The sequence below is a fragment of the Hordeum vulgare genome, chromosome 4H (genome assembly GCF_904849725.1).
Source record: "Hordeum vulgare subsp. vulgare chromosome 4H, MorexV3_pseudomolecules_assembly, whole genome shotgun sequence".
Lineage (NCBI taxonomy): Eukaryota > Viridiplantae > Streptophyta > Magnoliopsida > Poales > Poaceae > Hordeum > Hordeum vulgare.
This window is the reverse complement of record NC_058521.1, coordinates 609,594,738-609,614,803: the sequence shown is the minus strand read 5'-3', so window position 1 is coordinate 609,614,803 and position 20,066 is coordinate 609,594,738. Positions and strand designations below refer to the sequence as shown.

General features: G+C 47.1%; 6 protein-coding genes across 6 annotated transcripts; 2 read left to right on the top strand and 4 right to left on the bottom strand.

Moving 5' to 3' along the window:
- Window positions 1-4,033: 4,033 nt before the first annotated feature.
- Window positions 4,034-5,040, top strand: LOC123450080 (probable pterin-4-alpha-carbinolamine dehydratase, chloroplastic). Its single transcript, XM_045127484.1, has 2 exons — window positions 4,034-4,672; window positions 4,789-5,040. Exons 1-2 carry the CDS (start codon window positions 4,126-4,128, stop codon window positions 4,881-4,883), a joined length of 642 nt encoding a protein of 213 aa, XP_044983419.1. The 5' UTR covers window positions 4,034-4,125; the 3' UTR covers window positions 4,884-5,040.
- On the bottom strand, window positions 5,015-5,886 carry LOC123450079 (pectinesterase inhibitor 12-like). Its single transcript, XM_045127483.1, has one exon. The coding sequence runs from the start codon at window positions 5,884-5,886 to the stop codon at window positions 5,182-5,184; it is 705 nt and encodes a 234-aa protein (XP_044983418.1). The 3' UTR covers window positions 5,015-5,181.
- Window positions 5,887-5,967: 81 nt separating this feature from the next.
- Window positions 5,968-6,970, bottom strand: LOC123450081 (phosphatidylinositol N-acetylglucosaminyltransferase subunit P-like). Its single transcript, XM_045127485.1, has 2 exons — window positions 6,404-6,970; window positions 5,968-6,299 (listed from the first exon to the last, which is right to left on the bottom strand). The coding sequence occupies exons 1-2, from the start codon at window positions 6,774-6,776 to the stop codon at window positions 6,133-6,135; spliced, it is 540 nt and encodes a 179-aa protein (XP_044983420.1). The 5' UTR covers window positions 6,777-6,970; the 3' UTR covers window positions 5,968-6,132.
- LOC123450078 lies at window positions 6,955-10,469 on the top strand. The gene is made up of 9 exons (XM_045127482.1): window positions 6,955-7,177; window positions 7,312-7,439; window positions 7,519-7,590; window positions 7,693-7,838; window positions 7,938-8,052; window positions 8,124-8,204; window positions 9,065-9,202; window positions 9,780-9,867; window positions 10,063-10,469. Exons 1-9 carry the CDS (start codon window positions 6,970-6,972, stop codon window positions 10,248-10,250), a joined length of 1,164 nt encoding a protein of 387 aa, XP_044983417.1. The 5' UTR covers window positions 6,955-6,969; the 3' UTR covers window positions 10,251-10,469.
- LOC123450077 (ribose-phosphate pyrophosphokinase 1-like) lies at window positions 10,248-12,288 on the bottom strand. Its single transcript, XM_045127481.1, has one exon. The coding sequence runs from the start codon at window positions 11,634-11,636 to the stop codon at window positions 10,461-10,463; it is 1,176 nt and encodes a 391-aa protein (XP_044983416.1). The 5' UTR covers window positions 11,637-12,288; the 3' UTR covers window positions 10,248-10,460.
- A 104-nt stretch (window positions 12,289-12,392) lies between these two features.
- Window positions 12,393-15,732, bottom strand: LOC123450076 (protein NRT1/ PTR FAMILY 7.3-like). Its single transcript, XM_045127480.1, has 5 exons — window positions 15,245-15,732; window positions 14,929-15,109; window positions 14,325-14,542; window positions 13,486-14,051; window positions 12,393-13,358 (listed from the first exon to the last, which is right to left on the bottom strand). Exons 1-5 carry the CDS (start codon window positions 15,248-15,250, stop codon window positions 12,530-12,532), a joined length of 1,800 nt encoding a protein of 599 aa, XP_044983415.1. The 5' UTR covers window positions 15,251-15,732; the 3' UTR covers window positions 12,393-12,529.
- Between the last annotated feature and the right edge of the window lie 4,334 nt (window positions 15,733-20,066).

Below are 20,066 nucleotides of genomic sequence, written 5' to 3'. Positions count from 1 at the left end.
GTGAGGCCTTCAATCCTAAAAAGATTAATGATATACAGTAGTATATTATTGAGTGTGTACAATATGATAAAACTAGTGAAAATTGTGCCGTCGAGTATCCACAAGGGACAACATTTGATGATCAAATGCCCTTGGAGATGACCCAGTAACGTGCACTTGCATTTATTTTTTCTGCGGAAGGATGAGTGCACTTTCAGAATTAGAACTATACTAGTAATACTACGAGTAATGCTACATCTACAAAGGCTTATGTAAAGATTCTACGTACAAATTGATGTGTAAGATTGTAATTGGTAATTGAGGGATGAGGGGCCCACCTTCATTAAAAATCAGGGGGAGAGAGAATAGTAAGTTTGAAAGGTTAACTAAACCTTTATAAGTTTTGAGTTTTTTTTTTGACATGTTGAATTATCCTTTAACATTATGTTGAGATTTCATATTTACTAGAAGGATTAAGCGCCGTTGGTGTTGTTTAAAATAAATTAGCCTATTTGTTTAAAAAAGTTAAAGCTCTTCAAGTTTGATCAAATTTATAGAGAACTATATTAATATTCATAGTATGAAGTTGCAATCATTAAATTCATCATGAAATAAATTTTCATATTTTACTTATTTAGTATTGTGGATGCCGATATTTTTTACTCCGAACTTAGTCAAAGTTAAATAAATTTGGCTTTTTAAGAAAAAAAATCACCTTATATCTTGGAACCGAGAGAGATTTTGATTTGGATAGTGTTACAGGCAATGGCCTATTTTTTTATTTTATTTATAATGGGGTGTTTTGATGGATCTTTTGTGATGTGATTTTGTGTTATGTACTAATCAAACGATATTTATATGAAAAAAAAAATCACGTCACTGTCTTCATGTATTATTTTAATGTTACAATAATATATTTCTAGGTGACGAGGGGTGCACATGATTGATGTATTATTATAACTCGGTTCCTATCGATTAATTTTAAAAATCGATGACCAAGTCGAAATAATGAACCCAACTCCAAATCGAATACCTCAAACGAATTAAAAAGCTTTAAAATTAACTTGCATAGTGAATTAAATGAAATAATTAAATAGAAGATCATGTTGAGAAATTGTTGATCCGATCAAAATTAAATGACCAATTTTTAATTGGAGACATTAGTTGATTGTGAGGCCTTCAATCCTAAAAAGATTAATGATATACAATAGTATATTATTGAGTGTGTACAATATGATAAAACTAGTGAAAATTGTGCCGTCGAGTATCCACAAGGGACAACATTTGATGATCAAATGCCCTTGGAGATGACCCAGTAACGTGCACTTGCATTTATTTTTTCTGCGGAAGGATGAGTGCACTTTCAGAATTAGAACTATACTAGTAATACTACGAGTAATGCTACATCTACAAAGGCTTATGTAAAGATTCTACGTACAAACTGATGTGTAAGATTGTAATTGGTAATTGAGGGATGAGGGGCCCACCTTCATTAAAAATCAGGGGGAGAGAGAATAGTAAGTTTGAAAGGTTAACTAAACCTTTATAAGTTTTGAGTTTTTTTTTTGACATGTTGAATTATCCTTTAACATTATGTTGAGATTTCATATTTACTAGAAGGATTAAGCGCCGTTGGTGTTGTTTAAAATAAATTAGCCTATTTGTTTAAAAAAGTTAAAGCTCTTCAAGTTTGATCAAATTTATAGAGAACTATATTAATATTCATAGTATGAAGTTGCAATCATTAAATTCATCATGAAATAAATTTTCATATTTTACTTATTTAGTATTGTGGATGCCGATATTTTTTACTCCGAACTTAGTCAAAGTTAAATAAATTTGGCTTTTTAAGAAAAAAAATCATCTTATATCTTGGAACCGAGAGAGATTTTGATTTGGATAGTGTTACAGGCAATGGCCTATTTTTTTATTTTATTTATAATGGGGTGTTTTGATGGATCTTTTGTGATGTGATTTTGTGTTATGTACTAATCAAACGATATTTATATGAAAAAAAAAATCACGTCACTGTCTTCATGTATTATTTTAATGTTACAATAATATATTTCTAGGTGACGAGGGGTGCACATGATTGATGTATTATTATAACTCGGTTCCTATCGATTAATTTTAAAAATCGATGACCAAGTCGAAATAATGAACCCAACTCCAAATCGAATACCTCAAACGAATTAAAAAGCTTTAAAATTAACTTGCATAGTGAATTAAATGAAATAATTAAATAGAAGATCATGTTGAGAAATTGTTGATCCGATCAAAATTAAATGACCAATTTTTAATTGGAGACATTAGTTGATTGTGAGGCCTTCAATCCTAAAAAGATTAATGATATACAATAGTATATTATTGAGTGTGTACAATATGATAAAACTAGTGAAAATTGTGCCGTCGAGTATCCACAAGGGACAACATTTGATGATCAAATGCCCTTGGAGATGACCCAGTAACGTGCACTTGCATTTATTTTTTCTGCGGAAGGATGAGTGCACTTTCAGAATTAGAACTATACTAGTAATACTACGAGTAATGCTACATCTACAAAGGCTTATGTAAAGATTCTACGTACAAACTGATGTGTAAGATTGTAATTGGTAATTGAGGGATGAGGGGCCCACCTTCATTAAAAATCAGGGGGAGAGAGAATAGTAAGTTTGAAAGGTTAACTAAACCTTTATAAGTTTTGAGTTTTTTTTTTGACATGTTGAATTATCCTTTAACATTATGTTGAGATTTCATATTTACTAGAAGGATTAAGCGCCGTTGGTGTTGTTTAAAATAAATTAGCCTATTTGTTTAAAAAAGTTAAAGCTCTTCAAGTTTGATCAAATTTATAGAGAACTATATTAATATTCATAGTATGAAGTTGCAATCATTAAATTCATCATGAAATAAATTTTCATATTTTACTTATTTAGTATTGTGGATGCCGATATTTTTTACTCCGAACTTAGTCAAAGTTAAATAAATTTGGCTTTTTAAGAAAAAAAATCACCTTATATCTTGGAACCGAGAGAGATTTTGATTTGGATAGTGTTACAGGCAATGGCCTATTTTTTTATTTTATTTATAATGGGGTGTTTTGATGGATCTTTTGTGATGTGATTTTGTGTTATGTACTAATCAAACGATATTTATATGAAAAAAAAAATCACGTCACTGTCTTCATGTATTATTTTAATGTTACAATAATATATTTTTAGGTGACGAGGGGTGCACATGATTGATGTATTATTATAACTCGGTTCCTATCGATTAATTTTAAAAATCGATGACCAAGTCGAAATAATGAACCCAACTCCAAATCGAATACCTCAAACGAATTAAAAAGCTTTAAAATTAACTTGCATAGTGAATTAAATGAAATAATTAAATAGAAGATCATGTTGAGAAATTGTTGATCCGATCAAAATTAAATGACCAATTTTTAATTGGAGACATTAGTTGATTGTGAGGCCTTCAATCCTAAAAAGATTAATGATATACAGTAGTATATTATTGAGTGTGTACAATATGATAAAACTAGTGAAAATTGTGCCGTCGAGTATCCACAAGGGACAACATTTGATGATCAAATGCCCTTGGAGATGACCCAGTAACGTGCACTTGCATTTATTTTTTCTGCGGAAGGGTGAGTGCACTTTCAGAATTAGAACTATACTAGTAATACTACGAGTAATGCTACACCTACAAAGGCTTATGTAAAGATTCTACGTACAAACTGATGTGTAAGATTGTGATTGGTAAAGATTCTACGTACAAACTGATCGTTGAAGACGTTGTAGACATTTCGGACGCTGTTTGAAAAGTCTTATAATTTATAAAAGAGAATATTTATAAAAGAGAAGAGTCGGAGTAGCGCACAAAAGAGGATATGATGGAACAGTAGAAAACATTTCCATTATCCTCTTTTGTGCTCCGGCGGCAGTGCAGTGCAGTGCAGGTGTGCATTATTAGACGTTGGCTCCAGAAGAGGCGAGAAGCAAGAAACCAACAAAAAAAAATACTCCGTATATATATTGTGTGGTGATAAAAGGAAGAAGGATTCAAGGGGACGGCCAGATAAGAAGCAACCTCCTCCGTCCGTCCGTCCAGCTGCGCATCATCCATCCGTCCCACTGCACCACCATGGCGCTCATGCTCAGCCCGGCCGCGACCTTCTTCCCCGTCGCCGGCAAGCCCTCCGCCGCCGCCACGAGGAGCCTCCTCTTCACCACCAGCAGCAGCAAGGGAAGAGGCGGTCGCGGGAAGGTGGTGGCGATGGCGGACATCCTGGGGGACTTCGGGGCGCGGGACCCGTTCCCGGAGGAGATCGCGAGCAACTTCGGGGAGAAGACGCTGGGCAACGTGGACACGCTGCACCGCATCCTCATCCCCACGCTCTCCGTGCTCTCGCTCTCCCGCGTGCCGCTTGACGCCCACCCGGCGCCGCTCTCCGAGGAGGACGCCCGCAGGCTGCTCTTCAAGGTGGTCGGCTGGCGCCTCCTCTTCCCCACCAAGGGCGACTCCGACGTGCTCAAGCTCGAGTGCGTCTGGAAGGTCCGGGACCAGGCCTGCGGCGACGAGCTCGTCGCCAGGATCAACAAGGCCCTCGACGGCGCCGGCCACGCCCCCGCCGCGCTCAGCTTCGAGCCGCCCAACCAAGTCAGGGCCCAGCTCTACACCCCGTCCGTAGGTCAGTCACTAACCCTCTTCTCTTCTGCTCCGCCACAATGACCCTGCTTCTCCATGGATGCATGATGGATTCATCAGTGCACTGAGCTGAGCTGGTCTGGATTGAACTGAATGCAGGTGGGCTGAGCGCCAACGACTTCATCATCGCCGCCAGGATCGACCAGATCAACACCAAAGATCTTCTCCCCAAGAAGAGGGTCTGGGCATGCTGATGACTGCCCATGCCGTCTTGTTCCTCTTCCTTTGCATGCATACACGGACAGTTTTGTTTCATGGAAATGGAATGGAAGCCATCCTATCCATGCTTGTAGCTCTACCCATAGTGTTTAAGACTATGATGCCATCAAATCAAATCAAATGATTTCTCAACTTGTTCTTCTCGGTTCTTCCCAATACGAGGCACGACTACGCCAACACTTCTATAATTACAAAATTGTCAAGAAAACGAGATCACCATCGTGTCAACAGCTATTTAGATGCCACTACTGTACTTGCTGAAGGAGGAAGAGGTCACTTGATGAGGTTGGTGATGGCGCCGGCGATGATGGCGATCTGGATGGAGTCGACGGTGTGCTGGGCCAGCGGCTGAGGCAGGGTCAAGCCGGCCACGCCGAAGGCGGCGTTGCACTGTTGCGTCTTCGCCAGGGCCTCGTCGAGCTTCTGCTTGCCCGCGGGGTAGGCGCGGTTGTTGATCTGGTCGTACGCGCCGGCGAACGACATGCCCACGTCCTTGTAGAGCGCGGCGCACTTGATGAGCACCGGCTTCAGGCGCACGTTGGGGTCGCCGGCCTCCAGGGCCTTGACGTCGGCGGCGGCGAGGTCGGCGTTGTTGACGCCGACGAGCGAGGCCACCTTGGCCAGGCCCCAGGTGTCCGCCTCGGTGCTGTCGCGGTGGCTGCCGAGCTGCGAGATGCAGAGCTCCGGGTTGACGCGCACGTCGCTGGCCGCGGCGGCCTTGCACGTGTCCGCCACCGCCGTGTCGACGGTGCGGGCAGCACCCAAGATCAAGGCCGCCGCCGCGAGCACGGCGGCAAGAGCAGGCATCATTGTTGTCGTCGTCGTCGTCACTGTCTTCATCGATTCAAGCCTCTTGTTGTTTGCCAAAAACAACTTGTCAAAATTATGATGGAATACAAGCAAAGCTAAATAAGGATGAGGCTGGCATGGCAGAGTGGAGGGGAGCCATTGTCGGAGGCTTCTTCTGCCCTGCCCCATGGCGTCTTAGTATCCCAATCCCCATTTTTGGACCAATTCATCTGTCCACCGCACCACTGGGCTATGTATAGACTCAAGAAGGAACTCTAACAATTTGCTCGCTCAAAAATCGATCACAATATACTTAAAAAGACAATATTTCTTTATCAGAATTTGGTGAGCAAGCAGTGTAAGAAGAAGAGCAGCAGCATTGCACTATCAGCTAAAGTATCATAGTTTCGGAAAAATCATCACAACGGTGGGTCTTCAGCGATCACCAAACATGAGGTTGTTGATGTGATGGATGCTGATGTCCGAAATGGGTTCGATCGGCATCTCCGCTTCTTCTTCTTCTTCTTCTTCTTCTTGCGCCGTCGCGGCATCGACCGGCACCGCGACGGGGGTGGCGGCCGGGCGCTCACGGGTGTACTCGTCTGGAAATGATCAAATGAGCATCAAGAAATGGAAGAACGATGAGCAATTTGAGTGTCGCTAGCAAGATAGAGCAGTTAATTGGTTGATGAGGAGCAATACCGACCGAAGATGGTGGAGAAGGAGGTGGGGGGAGGGGTGGCGACGAAGTTGGAGCCGAGGTAGGCGATGAGGGAGAGGGCGACGGCGACCATGGCCAGCGACGGCACGGCCAGCGCCCAGTACTTGGTGGGGTAGTAGGTGATGCCGAGCGACCGGAGCGCCGGCTCCGGCGTGTAGGCCCACGCCAGGTACACCGCCGTCGCGATCACCACGGTGATGGACCCAACGAACCCGTACACCTCCGACGGCTTCGGCCCCGCCGCCGGCCCCGGCCGCCGTTTCCGCTCCCGCCCGAACTGCGGGCGCCGGCTCCGGAGCAGGCTCACCGTCTGCCTAGGGCTCCGCACCACCAGCGACGCCGCCGGCGACGGATCCATCCGATCTGCTCCTCTCCGCTCCGCTCCGTCGAGATGCAGAGCAGGCGACAGAGAGAGACGGACAGAGGGAGCCGGGCTATTTGGGCCTCTGAAGTGGGCTTGGCCGCGGCCTCTGGTCAATGGGCCCTGACCCGGCCCACCAGGGAAGAACAAGGCCGGCGGAGAAGGAGAAGCCCGGCCGAGGACGGAGAGAATGGCGAGGCGGACGGTGAGGAGCAGGTCGGAGCCGCGGTGGCCGCTCGCCGCCGAGCCGCTGCCGGGCCTCTTCCCCGCCGGCATCCACGACGCCCTCCGCCTGCTCTCCGTGCTCGCCATCGCGGCCGCCGTCGCCGCCGCCTGCAGCGTCCTCAACCGCCGGCCCGCCCCCTTCTGCGACTCCGACGACCCCTACGCCGCCTACGGCGAGTCCTCCATCCCCCGCCCCTTGCTCGAATTCAAAATTCCTTTCCTCCTTTGAGTCGGCGGCAGCAGCTCAGGATTCGTGCTGTGAGAAGCAAATCCCTTTGTTAATCCTGTGCCGTGCTTGCTTGTGCAGATTCGTGCGAACCCTGCCCGGAGAACGGCCGGTGCGTCGACGGCGAGGTGCGGTGCGTCGAGGGGTTCAAGAGACGCGGCAGGGTGTGCGTGGAGGACGGCCTGCTCACCCACACCGCCAACAAGATCGTACTGCGCCCCTTTCTCTTTGCCTGCATCCACATGATTATGCACATTATTAACCACCACTACACAAACCTACTTGCAGTCAGAGTTGCTCCAGCTCAGGATATGCGACGAGCACGCTCGTGCTTTGTGCGGCCAACCCGGCAAAATCTTGGTAATTGCTTCTTGTCACTAGCACTATACTGAGATGGATGCAGCAATTGTCGAATACAGCTATAACCCTCATCACCTAGTAATTCTGCTATCCTGCTTTCAGCTCCAACAACATGACATCTCAAGTATGGCTGACGAGCTATTATCCAAGGATGCCGCCCGCCTAAGCGACGACGGGATCAAGGTCGTAAAAGATAGGGTGCTGCAGAGCGCACATGGCTTCTTGGAGACAACGTCGACTTATGATAAGTATGCGTCGTCGCAACCTCCTTTTCCCCCGGAAGCAATACGTGGTATTAGGTGCCTTGACAGATGTTGGGAACTCCCTCTAATTTTCTTTCCATTTAGGGTCCAAGCGTTTAAATGTCCAGAGCTGGCCGCGGAGCTTCGTAGGCCGCTGTCTTGTCAAGCTCGTCAGTGGATCTCTAGCAATATCGTCTTTGTGATTACCTTCTGTGTCCTGGTATGCTTGTAACATTATCGTGTTAAAGAAGCATCCATTCAAATGCAGCTCAAATGATGATGAATCCTTAGTCTGCAGCATTGCTCAGGATTCTATGGAGCATTTACCAGAGATGGGCATTGTCAAAGAGAGCCGAGCAAATATATGAGCAGGTGTGATTTCCCTACTTGCTGTTTCATTCCTTCAGGTGTTTATCCTGTGAAGTATCATTTGTTCCAGATCTCTGCATTACAATGATTCGATGCAATGTGTTATTGGTAAATGCAGTATGTTGTGCAGTGTCATGTACCGTTGGTAAACACGGTACTAAGAATAGGCTGATGGTCGTTGTTTTTAAATCGTCTCATGTATCCCCACTGCCACTATATACCTGAAATAGTGGACAAAGGACAATGACCTCTACACAACGGCTGCCTGTAGTAGTTTACTGCTTGGTAGTTTGTACAGGTTTATCTCTCAACGGAACCCGCAGCGCCCCAGTACTAATACTAATACATTTCAGAGTTTATATGATTCCTTTATTGCATATCTTGAATCATTAATCCAAGACTTCATATGAACCATTTCAATCAAATTTGATTTATTTGAATTTGGATTCTACTGATATATCCAAGCGTATTGCTCCAATTACATTATCAATATCCTCAATCCGACACGGAAACTCTCTGCCCCTATGCTTCTGCAACACGCTATTTGAGAAAAGGATACTTCGAGTCACCACGATGAGCAGATTAAATTTACGTGGGGTAAATAACAAAATAGGGAATGCACGCTTTATATGTTCTTGTTTGATTGAGTGGCTATAGTGTTAGCATTTATTTTAGTGCAATTACTAGCACTTCCTCCACATGCTCCTCTAGCATCCCTCCCCCACTGTGACTGCGTGAGTGGGTGGTGCAAGTGGAGAGACTTACAGTTTTTTTTTCCGTGTATCCAAAGTTTTTTTGGGGAATCATTTACTGTTGCATATACATTTTCTCTGCTTTTATGAACTTTTGTTGAAAATTTGCAGGTATGTGAGATCCTTGAAGATAATGCCATAAATGCAAAGGTTGGCAACTCTGAATGCGAGCCTTGGGTGGTCACCTCCTGGTTGCGTGATCATCTACTGTCTACCCGAGAGAGACGGAACACTTTGTTGTGGAAGAAGGTACTTCTGTTACAGCATATCTCACTTAATTATGCAGCCGCTGATTTGTACTCATTGGTTAGCACTATCCAAATTTAATGATGGAAAGTTGGACATAGTAACCATTTTGTGTACGATTTATTATTTTGTTATTACTATCAAAGGCAAGACATATACATGTGAGCATATGAAGCAGTTGTAAGGACATTGACACCCCATATATGGCAATCAAACTCATTTTACTTTTCCTTATTGAACTTGCATGATACTTTCCATATATGGCGATCGAATTAGTTTTCCTTTTGGAAAAGTAAATGGCGACCGTTTGTTGGGATAGCATGGCATTTTGAATGTTTTTTGTGGCAGTTTTAGTTGTATCGGGAATGTCAGTTTCTTCAGAAGAACATGGCATTTTCTGGGAGGATGGCAGTTTTGAGCCTTCATTCCAGAAAATGCCATGCTCTTCTGAAGAAACCGCCACCCCCCGACCAACTAAAAATGGCGTCAAAGCATTTGCAAATGCCACCCCCTCCCAGCGAACGGTCGCCGGATAAGAGGGTCCTTTCCTTTTCGTTACTGAACTTGTATCTTGGCACAGGTGGAAGAATTGTTACTGGAAGATTCTCGCATAGATCAGTATCCAAAAGTGGTCAAGGGAGAGGCTAAGGTTGTCTTGGAGTGGCAAGGTACAAACGTCCTCCCTCCCTGCACCATTGTTCATGGATCCGAAGTATCAATCGGTAGCAATTTGACTGAATGCCTGTGCTGTTTCCTGCCACAACATTCGGTGCCGCTACTTTTTATTTTTGACGAATGTGTGTGTGCTAGATAGTCTTTTTCTATGGAGGTTTAGATAGTCACTGGATGTTATTTTATTGCAGCTAGCGGGTCGCTGAGTGGGAAGTTTAAGAAGATGCAAGGTGCAGCAGGGAAGGCAAGGAGGAGCAGCGTCGGCGCCATCAAACTTGCTGAAGAAATATGCGGCAGCAGCAGCATCAGCGGCAGTAGCAGAGACAAGAAGGAGCAATGTTCTTCAACTGGCAAAGAAGCAACTAATCCTTTGATGTAATCAACCAAGCAATCAATCGGTGAATATATCTTTGATTTGTGTGTAGATGACACGATGATCAACATAGGGATCTTCTTTATGTCAGCATTGTTAGCTAGTTAGCAATGTCAGGTGAATGTTTGGTGCCTCTGGAAAACAAAAAGTGACAGATGTTGTAATGTAGTAAGATGATATGTTGATGGATGGGTGTATATATCATCATCATCATCATCATTGGAAGATGCTGCTGACGGAGCACTCGTCGTGGACGCGCCAGATGGTCTCGCCGAGGAGGTTGGCGACGGAGAGCACGGTGAGCTGCGGGAATCGCTGGTCCGGCGGCACCGGCACGGTGTTGGTGATGATCACCTCCTGGAAGAGGCCGCCGGAGAGCCTCTCGACGGCGGGCGGGCTGAGCACGGCGTGGGTGCTGCAGGCGTACACCGCCCTGGCCCCCTCCCTGTGCAGCAGCTCTGCGCCCTTGTGCATCGTCCCGGCGGTGTCGATCATGTCGTCCACCATCACGGCCACCTTCCCCTTGACGTCGCCGATGAGGTTCATCACCTCGGCCTGGTTGTGGCCCAGCCGCCGCTTGTCGACGATGGCGAGGGGCGCGTCGGAGAGCTTCTTGGCGAAGGCGCGCGCCCTGGCGACGCCCCCGACGTCCGGGGAGACGACGACGACGTCGTTGGGGCAGATGGTCTTGCTGGCGAGGTAGTCGAGGATGACGGGCTGCCCGTAGACGTGGTCCACCGGGATGTCGAAGTAGCCGATGGACTGGCCGGAGTGGAGGTCGCAGGCGAGCACGCGGTGCGCGCCGGCCTGCGTGATGAGGTTGGCGACGAGCTTGGCGGCGATGGACTCGCGGCCCTGCATCTTGCGGTCGGCGCGCGCGTAGCCGAAGTAGGGCACCACGGCGGTGATGGTCTTGGCGGAGGCGCGGCGGCAGGCGTCCACCATGATGAGCAGCTCCATGAGGTTCTCGTTCGCCGGCGGGCAGGTCGGCTGCACCAGGAACACGTCGCTGCCGCGCACGCTCTCCTGCAGCTGCACGTACAGCTCCCCGTCGGCGAACCGCTTGATCTTGATCCGCCCCAGCTCCAGCCCCAGGTAGCAGGCGATCTCCTCCGCCAGCGTCGGGTTCGCCGTGCCGGAGAAGATGCGCAGCCGGCTTCCCGAGCTGCCATCCTGCACGGGGAGGCGCAGCGGGAAGCGCAGGTCCGGTGGTGGCTGCAGCAGCGGGTTGTGGTCGAACGTGCCGCCGGTGCTGCTCGCTCTGCAGCTCCACCTCCGGCGACGGAGACGGCGAGGAGAGGGAGATGGGGGTGAATGGACGGCGGCGAGGTCAGGTGGAGAGAAGGACGAGGAGGAGCAGAAGCAGGTGGCCATGGAGGCGGAGACCGTCATGGCATGGCAGAGCAGCAGAGCAGAGGGGAGGAGAGCCGAGCCGTCTGGATAAGGGAGAGTGAATCATTGGGCCGCCACGCAACTGGATTGACTCCGTTTTGGAAGCCCATGAATGAATGCGGCACATCCGGCCTGCTGGGCTCCTCATACTTTTTCTTTTCTTTTCCTGGGCTCCTCCTACCGAGACCAAGAGAGAGTAACACAGACACATAGTGAGAGGGGACGACGAGCGGCCACCGGAGTCCGGGAAGGCAGCTGCCGCCGCGCGCATTTCCGTCATGACGGTCGGCGTAGTCCAGTGATCCTCTCCAACGGCGGCATGCAGGTACTCTACTGCCCTTGTTCTGACTGATTCAAATCTCAAATTCACCTTCTCAGTTTCACCCTCTGAAGTCACAACCCTCTGATTTTTTTTACAGAATGCATGTCCATAGCTCCTGCATTTCCGTCTAAATGTATGGAGTTTGATCTCCTTAACTAGTCCTTACTATGCATTTTTTTTTGGAGAATAACTAGTCTTTACTATATACTTACTGCAAGCAAAGTGAGCAAGTTACAGAACCACCATTGCCATTTTTTTTAAAGGAGAATATATTAATATCATGAAGATACCACCGTTGACATGGCCACATATGTTCATACAGAAAAACTAGAAGAGTATCCAGGCATTCAGAATGCCTTTAATTTTCAGCACCTGGTTTGGTAATTTCTCTTCCAGTTCCAGGAGGGTATAGCAAGTTCTTGACACTAAAAAACTAAGGCAGGCAGCCGGATGGCCTTTATTTATCATCACCTGGTATACAGTTCCAGTTCCAGGTGGAGGTACGTTGTACATGCACTACTGTTCCAGCAGGTGTGTACATGTACTATATATGCATACACCAACAGCAGGCTCACTTGATCGGCCCGACGGCCGCCGTCGCCGCCGCAGGCTTCGCCACCGCCTTGTACCTCTTAGCGAGCAGCACGAAGAGCACCAGGTCCGCCGCGTTGAGCGCCGCGATGAGGAAGAAGAACCTGTCCACATGGCCCTTGTTGAGGTTCTGAGGTATCCACCCGGCTTGGCCTCCGCTGCGGCTGCCCGCCATGACCAGCGAGACGATCAGGCTGTTCGCGTAGCTCCCGGCCGACATGGACGCCCCGGACATTGCGCTGCCGAGGCTCCTCATGCCGTCCGGGAGCTGGTCGTTGAAGAACTCCGTCATGGTCACGTACATGAACACCTCCGACGCCCCGATCAGCAGGTACTGGGGGATCTGCCAGAGGACGCTCAGGCGGTACCGGTCCGCGTGCTTCAGCCTCTGCCGCTCCACCAGCGCCGCCGCGATCATCGCCGCGGTTGATATGACGAGCCCGATGCCCATCCTCTGGAGCTCTGTCGGCTCCTTTGATCGCTTCGACAGCGGCTTGGCGATGCAGAAGGTGTAGATGAAGACGAATGATGTTACGCCGATGATCTCGAAGATGCCGATGCCTGCGGCGGGGATCGTGAATCGGGAGAGGGTGTTGTCCATGGCCTGTGCTTGCTCGATGAACACCGAGGACATCTGCGAGTATGTGGTGGAGTAGATGATGCTGCAGAGCCATATGGGAATGAGTCGAAGGATGCATTTCACTTGCTCCACTTGGGTGACCGTGTAGAGCCGTCGCGGCCCGGATGCTGGCTGCTCGCCCGGTAGAAGGATCGATGGATCCTCGACCACTGCCGCCTTGTCCAAAAACCTGCAAAAACGGAACACAAGTTACAGAACACATAACTATGTACATGGCAGAAACATTTGAGCAATGCAATAGGTATAGTCCATCTTCAATATAGAACAAGAGTGTGGTGTATATTGGGTTGGCTTACCTGTATCCTGGTGTGTGTGCAATCTTCCTGCCCCCATTGACGCTGTGAGTTCCATCTACCTCATACAGTTTTTCCACTTGGGTTGGGATGGTGAGGTGCCTCTTCTTCGTCGCAGCGACGAAGACATTTCCCACGGTGGCGGCAGGGTTCCCACAGGGCATGAAGTGCCTGAACCTCTTGGTCCCGGCGGCGAACAGGAGGAGGCCGAGGAGAGCCGCCGCTGCAGAGAACGCGAAGGCGGCCGACCACCTCCCCTCGTCCTCGATGTAGGTGAGTACAGTGACGGCCACCAGGCTTCCCAGGTTGTTGGCCACGAAGAAGTAGCCGTAGAAGGCCGTCTTGGACCTCTTCTCCTTGGTGTGCTCCTCGTCGAATTGATCGGCGCCGAACGTCGTGTTTGTTGGCTGGTATGCCCCATTCCCCAGCGCGATCTTGTATATGGCCACATAAAATATGGCTGTCTCCGCTGCCGTCGGTGTCCTGCACGTCTTGGTGTCCTCCGATTCCGAGTTGCAGCTGAAGTTGTGCAGGAAGAAATAGGAGGATATGGCGAGCTCCACCAGCCCCTGTCAATAATCAGTATGTGCATTTGCATGCTATCTATTAATGCCTCCGAGCTGCCATGGAATGGAACAAGGAAAAGAAAGTAGTACTCCCTCCGTTTCAAAATATAAGACCTTTTAAAGATTCTACTAGGAGACTACATTCAGAGCAAAATGAATGAATCTATACTCTAAAATACGTCTATGTACATCCGTATGTAGTTCATAGTTCAATCTCTAAAAGGTCTTATATTTAGGAACGGAGGGAGTAGAAGAAGAAGGAAAGCACTTAATTACGGCGAGGAAGATGAGCTGGAAGATGATGCAGGACTTGTATCTTCCCCAGTAGGAGTCGGCGATGATGGCGCCGACGATGGAGAAGACGTAGGTGGTGCCAGACCAGTTGCTCACATGCTTGGCGGCGTTGGCGTTGTCCAGCTGCATCACCACCCTCATGAAGGTCACCAGGTTGATGCTCACGCCGTTCACCGCTAACGTCGCAAGTGCCTGGTTTACTGCATTTCATGCATCCATGACGTGCATATGTTATGCCAGGCCAAAGCCACGGTAGTTGCAGGTCTGACTTTTGTTTTGGCAACCTCTTCCAGAGCAAACAAAAATACTACTACTAACAGCTAGTAATAAATATGGCAGATCTGCTTAGGATACTCCAATTTAGGTACTACTAGTACAGAGGCCGTATATACTCTACGTACAAAAGAAATCTCTGAATTAATCCTACTAGTGCATTTCTAGTAGGCTAATATTCCATTTACTGGGCATGCATATCTATGCATTCTCTTACTAGTATGAACATATAATTGTGCTAATTTGGTAAGATTTCTTTTGAGATGAATATAATCTGATCTAAGCAAGAAGATGTATATATATTGCTACTTACGCAGGATGAGGAGTCCGGCAGGCCATCCACCAGATTTGGCTCTCAGGCACTGGCTGCCGTTCCAATCCACCGACCCATCCCTCGTCGTCTCCTCGCCTTCTCCTTCCACTTCTCCTTGTTCGGCGACCACGATAACATGGTCATGGTCTAGCCCCTGATCCCTTTCATCCTCCTGAGCAATCTGCAGATATATATATATACACACACACACAAGTAGAGCTATCATTCATCCATGCTTGATGGCACATCACAGGTGAAGAGAAAAGAAAAGCAAAGGAAGCCGGCTAGGCTTGCATCCATTCTACAATCTACATACATCCATGATGGAAGGGCACACTCTTGATTGCGCTTGTGCTTCCACACCCCTCCTCCTCTCTCTCTTCTTATGGTCAGAGGATAGATAGATGCACCTATATATCTCCTGGAGTTTGTATCTATATGCCTATGTGTTTGGGCGTTGATGATGTAATATATTTGTGTGTATTTATGTGTTTGTGTATGTATATGCAAGGCCAGCCAGGATGATAGGTGGCAGGTGTGCTGCAATGCAAAGAGTCAAACTGCATGGCGGAGGCAAGGCCTGGCCATGCAACGTGGTCTCACCCTCTTAATAGCACTGCCAATTGGCATATCTTTTCTTATGACCAATAGTAATATCAAGATATCTCTTCTATCTATATCCACAATTAAAGCGGCGGCGCTCGGTCCTCTTGCTTTGGTTTCTTTATAATGGCCCCGCGGTGAATTCTTTCCATGTTAGGCTTATTATTACTTCCCGCATAAGGTTTATTTGTAAGGTTAATTGTGTTGGGGGTGATAAACTCTGTAATTTTTTGGCTATCATGTTTAAGATTTGGTGGTGACAAGTGGGAGCACCCTGGGGGCCGACAAGCAACTGACTTACTTTCAGAATGATCAATGATAGGTGTTGGCGGCTTGCGGTCGGGAAGCTTTGTCGAGACGTTTGGGGTGGATAGTTTCATAAAAAGGAGATACATAATGCGCACGCGCGCACACACACACGTAATAAGAACGTTCGATCTCCTGTCGTCTTGTTTTGTCGAGACGTCTGGGATGGATAGTTACGTAATGCACCTAAACATAATAAGAACTTTCGATCTCCCGTCATCTTGTTTTGTCGAGACGTCTGAAGTGGATAATTACGTCATAGGAGATGCATAATGCACCTACACATAATAAGAGCGTTTGATCTCACGTCATCTTGTTTTGTCGAGACATCTGGGTGGATAGTTACGTCATAGGAGATACATAATTCACCTACACATAATAAGAGCGTTCGATCTCACTCCCGGCATAGCCCCCTCCCCCCTCCCCCACTGCAGCTCCTCCCCCGCCCACAAGTCGACACCCCTCCATCAGACCGCCTGCCGCCGCCCCCAACCATCGCATCGTCGACGACCAACCTCCAACCAAATTGTTGCCGTCGTCGACCCTCATCACGACAGCCCCTCCACCATCCGCCGTCGCCCGAACAATCACTCCACTGCCACCGACCACTGCCGTCATCGTCTCACTCCAGATCGGCGCCGCCGAGAAACCATTTGACAGGGAGTACCACCGTCGTCGCGAAGCCAGGAAACGGCTTTCTCACCACTAACCTACTCGCATGCTTCCTCCTCGAGCAGGCCTCCCTGCAAGCTTCACCGAGCACCAAGCCGCGGGTCAACCGCCTCCACATGCCCCCGAAGCAACAGAACGCCGACACTCCTCTCCAGGGAGCAGCTCTGCATCCCCAACATCTTTTCCCTAGATATCCTTGCCTCATGTAATTCAATTTACAGGCGAGATTTCATTGCAATTTTAGTGCCTTTTGGTTATTAATGTGCGGCGGCGCAATGTGTAGAAGTGGTGGCAGTTAGAACAAATAATCAATTTTTAAGGGCTTTGATCTACTAATAACAGCGAAAAAACCATGAGCCAAACACGTTTGAAGGTTCTTTGCTTGTCAAAAATAAAATTAGATTAGTTGCAATTGACACCTAACTAAGTTGCTTAGTTGAGCTTTGGAATTCATTTTAATTTAGGATGAAAGAAAGCTAATTATTTTAAGTGTTTGTTTGTTTAGTTGAAGCCCCTAAGTAGTACCATCTTTGTTTATGTTTTGCAAAATATGATATACGGACAGAGTAGGTGCTTCAAAGTTATTTTTTAGCAGAATAACATGTGAAATATTATTTTTTGATGTGTTGAATTAACTTAAATGTAGCATGTTTCCTTCTTGACCAAAAGGTGAGTTCCTTGTCTAATGTGGGTAGTGATTTTTTATGGCATCTCGAACTGTCTGGAAACCACTTGGGTAGTCCAATATAAATATGTTGATTCATGAAGATACGTAATGTCGAGGCATCTAGGGTGAATAGTTACGTAATAGAAGGTACGCAATGCACCTACACATAATAAGAGCGTTTGATTTTCCGTCATCTTGTTTTATCGAGACGTCTGGGTTGAATAGTGATGTCATAGGAGATACGTAATGCACCTACACATAATAAGAGCGTTCGATCTCACGTCATCTGGTTTTGTCGAGACGTCTGGGGTGGATAGTTACGTCATAGGAGATACGTAATTGCATCACATTATAAGAAGAATGATTGATCTTCCGTCATCTTTGACTTGAGATACCCTATGTGTGAGCCAAACCCGAATGCTCATCTCTCACACACCACCGCCCGCTTGTCGTGCCCACGTGCTATCACTCGCCGAGCCAACATTGCTCGCTCATGTCCCCTCACTCTGATCGGTGGCCATCCTCTTGTATGATGTCATGGATCCAAATCCTTACCGACCTCCATTGTTGCCCCCTCAAGGATTGAAAATGCTGACTGCAAGAGGGACTACACATTTGAACTTTCTTATTAAAGTTATAGTAAATCAATGCCAATTAATATGGATCGGAATGAGTATTCTGTTAGAAATATTGCAAAAAATTTGGTTCTATAAAATACAACCAAGTGATGTAAGTTTTAGATATGGCATGACAAAGGAACACTAGCAAGCAATATAACTAGATAAAACAAGTTACATAACCACAAATAGGCAAGATCTAGGGAACAAATTAATCAAAGTCACGGGGGTGAATATTTGTATCCATGTGTTCAAGTCCTTGGGGGGGGGGGGGGGGTTCTAATCTGTGTTGTAGAGACCACCGCAGCCATCAGTTGAAATCCTTTAGGAGGACATGGAGAGCTCCATCAGTCCTGCCAATAATCAATTCTGAACAATACGTCACAAACATATCTAGAATTTTGTATGTTTAAAGCCTATCATCCATCAATTATGCAATGTTTTTAGAGATTTTTCAGGAACTAACCTATCAATTCACAGTAGTATCACTTCCAATTTTCTCCATTAATCTGTGTTGTAGAGACCACCGCAGCCATCAGTTGAAATCCTTTAGGAGGACATGGAGAGCTCCATCAGTCCTGCCAATAATCAATTCTGAACAATACGTCACAAACATATCTAGAATTTTGTATGTTTAAAGCCTATCATCCATCAATTATGCAATGTTTTTAGAGATTTTTCAGGAACTAACCTATCAATTCACAGTAGTATCACTTCCAATTTTCTCCATTTTTATATTTAAGGAAAATTATATAACTATGGACCTCATTTTTTTTGGAAAAATTCAAAGTCGCTTAGGATATTAGAGGGACCACTACAGCCTGGAGTCGGGCCAAGGGAGACCCACATGGCCACTACACCACAACACTTTATTGGAGGCAGTTAACTGCTGGGAGAAAAACTTGTCTAAGGGCAATGTACGTGCCGGGAGATTATTTGCTGCCGCTACAATCACATTAGAGCATGGTTAATAGTATAGCCAATTGCTGGCTATAAACAGTCTTATAGCCCATCTTATAGCTAACTTGTACAATAGTTAGCTATAAAATAATACTACTTTTATCATATATGACCCACCTTTCATTCTCACAAAGCACCTAGGAGCACGTGCTAGAGCTGACTCTTCACGAAGAGCCCGCTTCCCTTCTCTCTTCTCCTCTCTCTCATCCAACTCAGCAAAAATATAGTATTTTAATCCTTACAGCCTGCTGACTGTACCTTATTGTATTTGCTCTTAGGATAGATGAACTGCTCGGAGAACTTGAGCTACAACGGTCCCAAAACTGTCGGTACACTTTACGATGCATACTCTGCGAGGAGAACTAAATCTCGGCACTTAATCTCTCGGAAATTGTCTTTGATGCGAGACACAAAATATCGGCACTAAGCGCGCACCAGCAAGCAAAAAAGGCGGGGACTTGACGAAATTTTGGCCCGAGAAGAAATAGATGCGTCGGCCCCTCCCACTCCACCACACCGCAACACCACCCCCAAATCACGGCCAATTCACTCTGTGCCCTCCACTAGTCCACCATCCACCGCCGCCACCCCAAACTTTCCCAACGCCGTCGCCCGTGGCCGCTTCGGACCACTACCGGCATAGCCCCCTCCCCCCACCGCAACTCCTTTCCCGCCCACAAGTCGACACCCCTCCATCGGACCGTCTGCCACCGCCCCCAACCATCCCATCGCCGACGACCGCCCTCCAACCAAATTGTTGCCGTCATCGGCCCTCATCACGACAGCCCCTCCACCATCCTCCGTCGCCCCAACAATCACTCCACTGCCACCGACCACTGTCGTCGCCGTCCCACTCCAGAGCAGCACCGCAGAGTATCCATTTGGCAGGGAGTACCACCGTCGTCGCCAAGCCACTCCACCGGTGTCCACCATCCTCCGGAAACGTCCTTCTCACCACTAACCTACTCGCGTGCTTCCTCCTCGAGCAGGACTCCCTGCAAGCTTCACCGAGCACCAAGCCACGGGTCCGCCGCCTCCACACGCCCCCGAAGCAGCAGACCGCCGACCCTCCTCTCGAGGGAGAAGCTCTGCATCCCCAACATCTTAACTAAGTTGCTTAGTTGACCTTTGGATTTCATTTTAATTTATGATGAAAAAAGCTAATTATTCTAAGTGTTTGTTTGTTTAGTTGACATCCCAAAGTAGTACCATCTTTGTTTGTGTTTTGCAAAATATGATTTGTGGACAGAGTAGGTGCTTCAAAGTTATTTTTTAGCAGAATATCACGTGAAATATTACTTTTGTATGTGTTG

Excerpts from the sequence above, each read along its gene's own strand:
- LOC123450078 (XM_045127482.1), top strand. The coding sequence starts at position 6,970 with ATGGCGAGGCGGACGGTGAGGAGCAGGTCGGAGCCGCGGTGGCCGCTC. Across the intron at positions 7,591-7,692 it reads GCCAACCCGGCAAAATCTTG|CTCCAACAACATGACATCTC; the intron begins GTAATTGCTTCT and ends TCCTGCTTTCAG. Across the intron at positions 9,868-10,062 it reads GGTTGTCTTGGAGTGGCAAG|CTAGCGGGTCGCTGAGTGGG; the intron begins GTACAAACGTCC and ends ATTTTATTGCAG.
- LOC123450077 (XM_045127481.1), bottom strand. The coding sequence starts at position 11,636 with ATGACGGTCTCCGCCTCCATGGCCACCTGCTTCTGCTCCTCCTCGTCC.
- LOC123450079 (XM_045127483.1), bottom strand. The coding sequence starts at position 5,886 with ATGGGGCAGGGCAGAAGAAGCCTCCGACAATGGCTCCCCTCCACTCTG.
- LOC123450081 (XM_045127485.1), bottom strand. The coding sequence starts at position 6,776 with ATGGATCCGTCGCCGGCGGCGTCGCTGGTGGTGCGGAGCCCTAGGCAG. Across the intron at positions 6,300-6,403 it reads CTCCTTCTCCACCATCTTCG|ACGAGTACACCCGTGAGCGC; the intron begins GTCGGTATTGCT and ends GATCATTTCCAG.
- LOC123450080 (XM_045127484.1), top strand. The coding sequence starts at position 4,126 with ATGGCGCTCATGCTCAGCCCGGCCGCGACCTTCTTCCCCGTCGCCGGC. Across the intron at positions 4,673-4,788 it reads GCTCTACACCCCGTCCGTAG|GTGGGCTGAGCGCCAACGAC; the intron begins GTCAGTCACTAA and ends AACTGAATGCAG.
- LOC123450076 (XM_045127480.1), bottom strand. Across the intron at positions 14,052-14,324 it reads TCCAGCTCATCTTCCTCGCC|GGGCTGGTGGAGCTCGCCAT; the intron begins GTAATTAAGTGC and ends GATTATTGACAG. Across the intron at positions 13,359-13,485 it reads GCACACACACCAGGATACAG|GTTTTTGGACAAGGCGGCAG; the intron begins GTAAGCCAACCC and ends CCGTTTTTGCAG.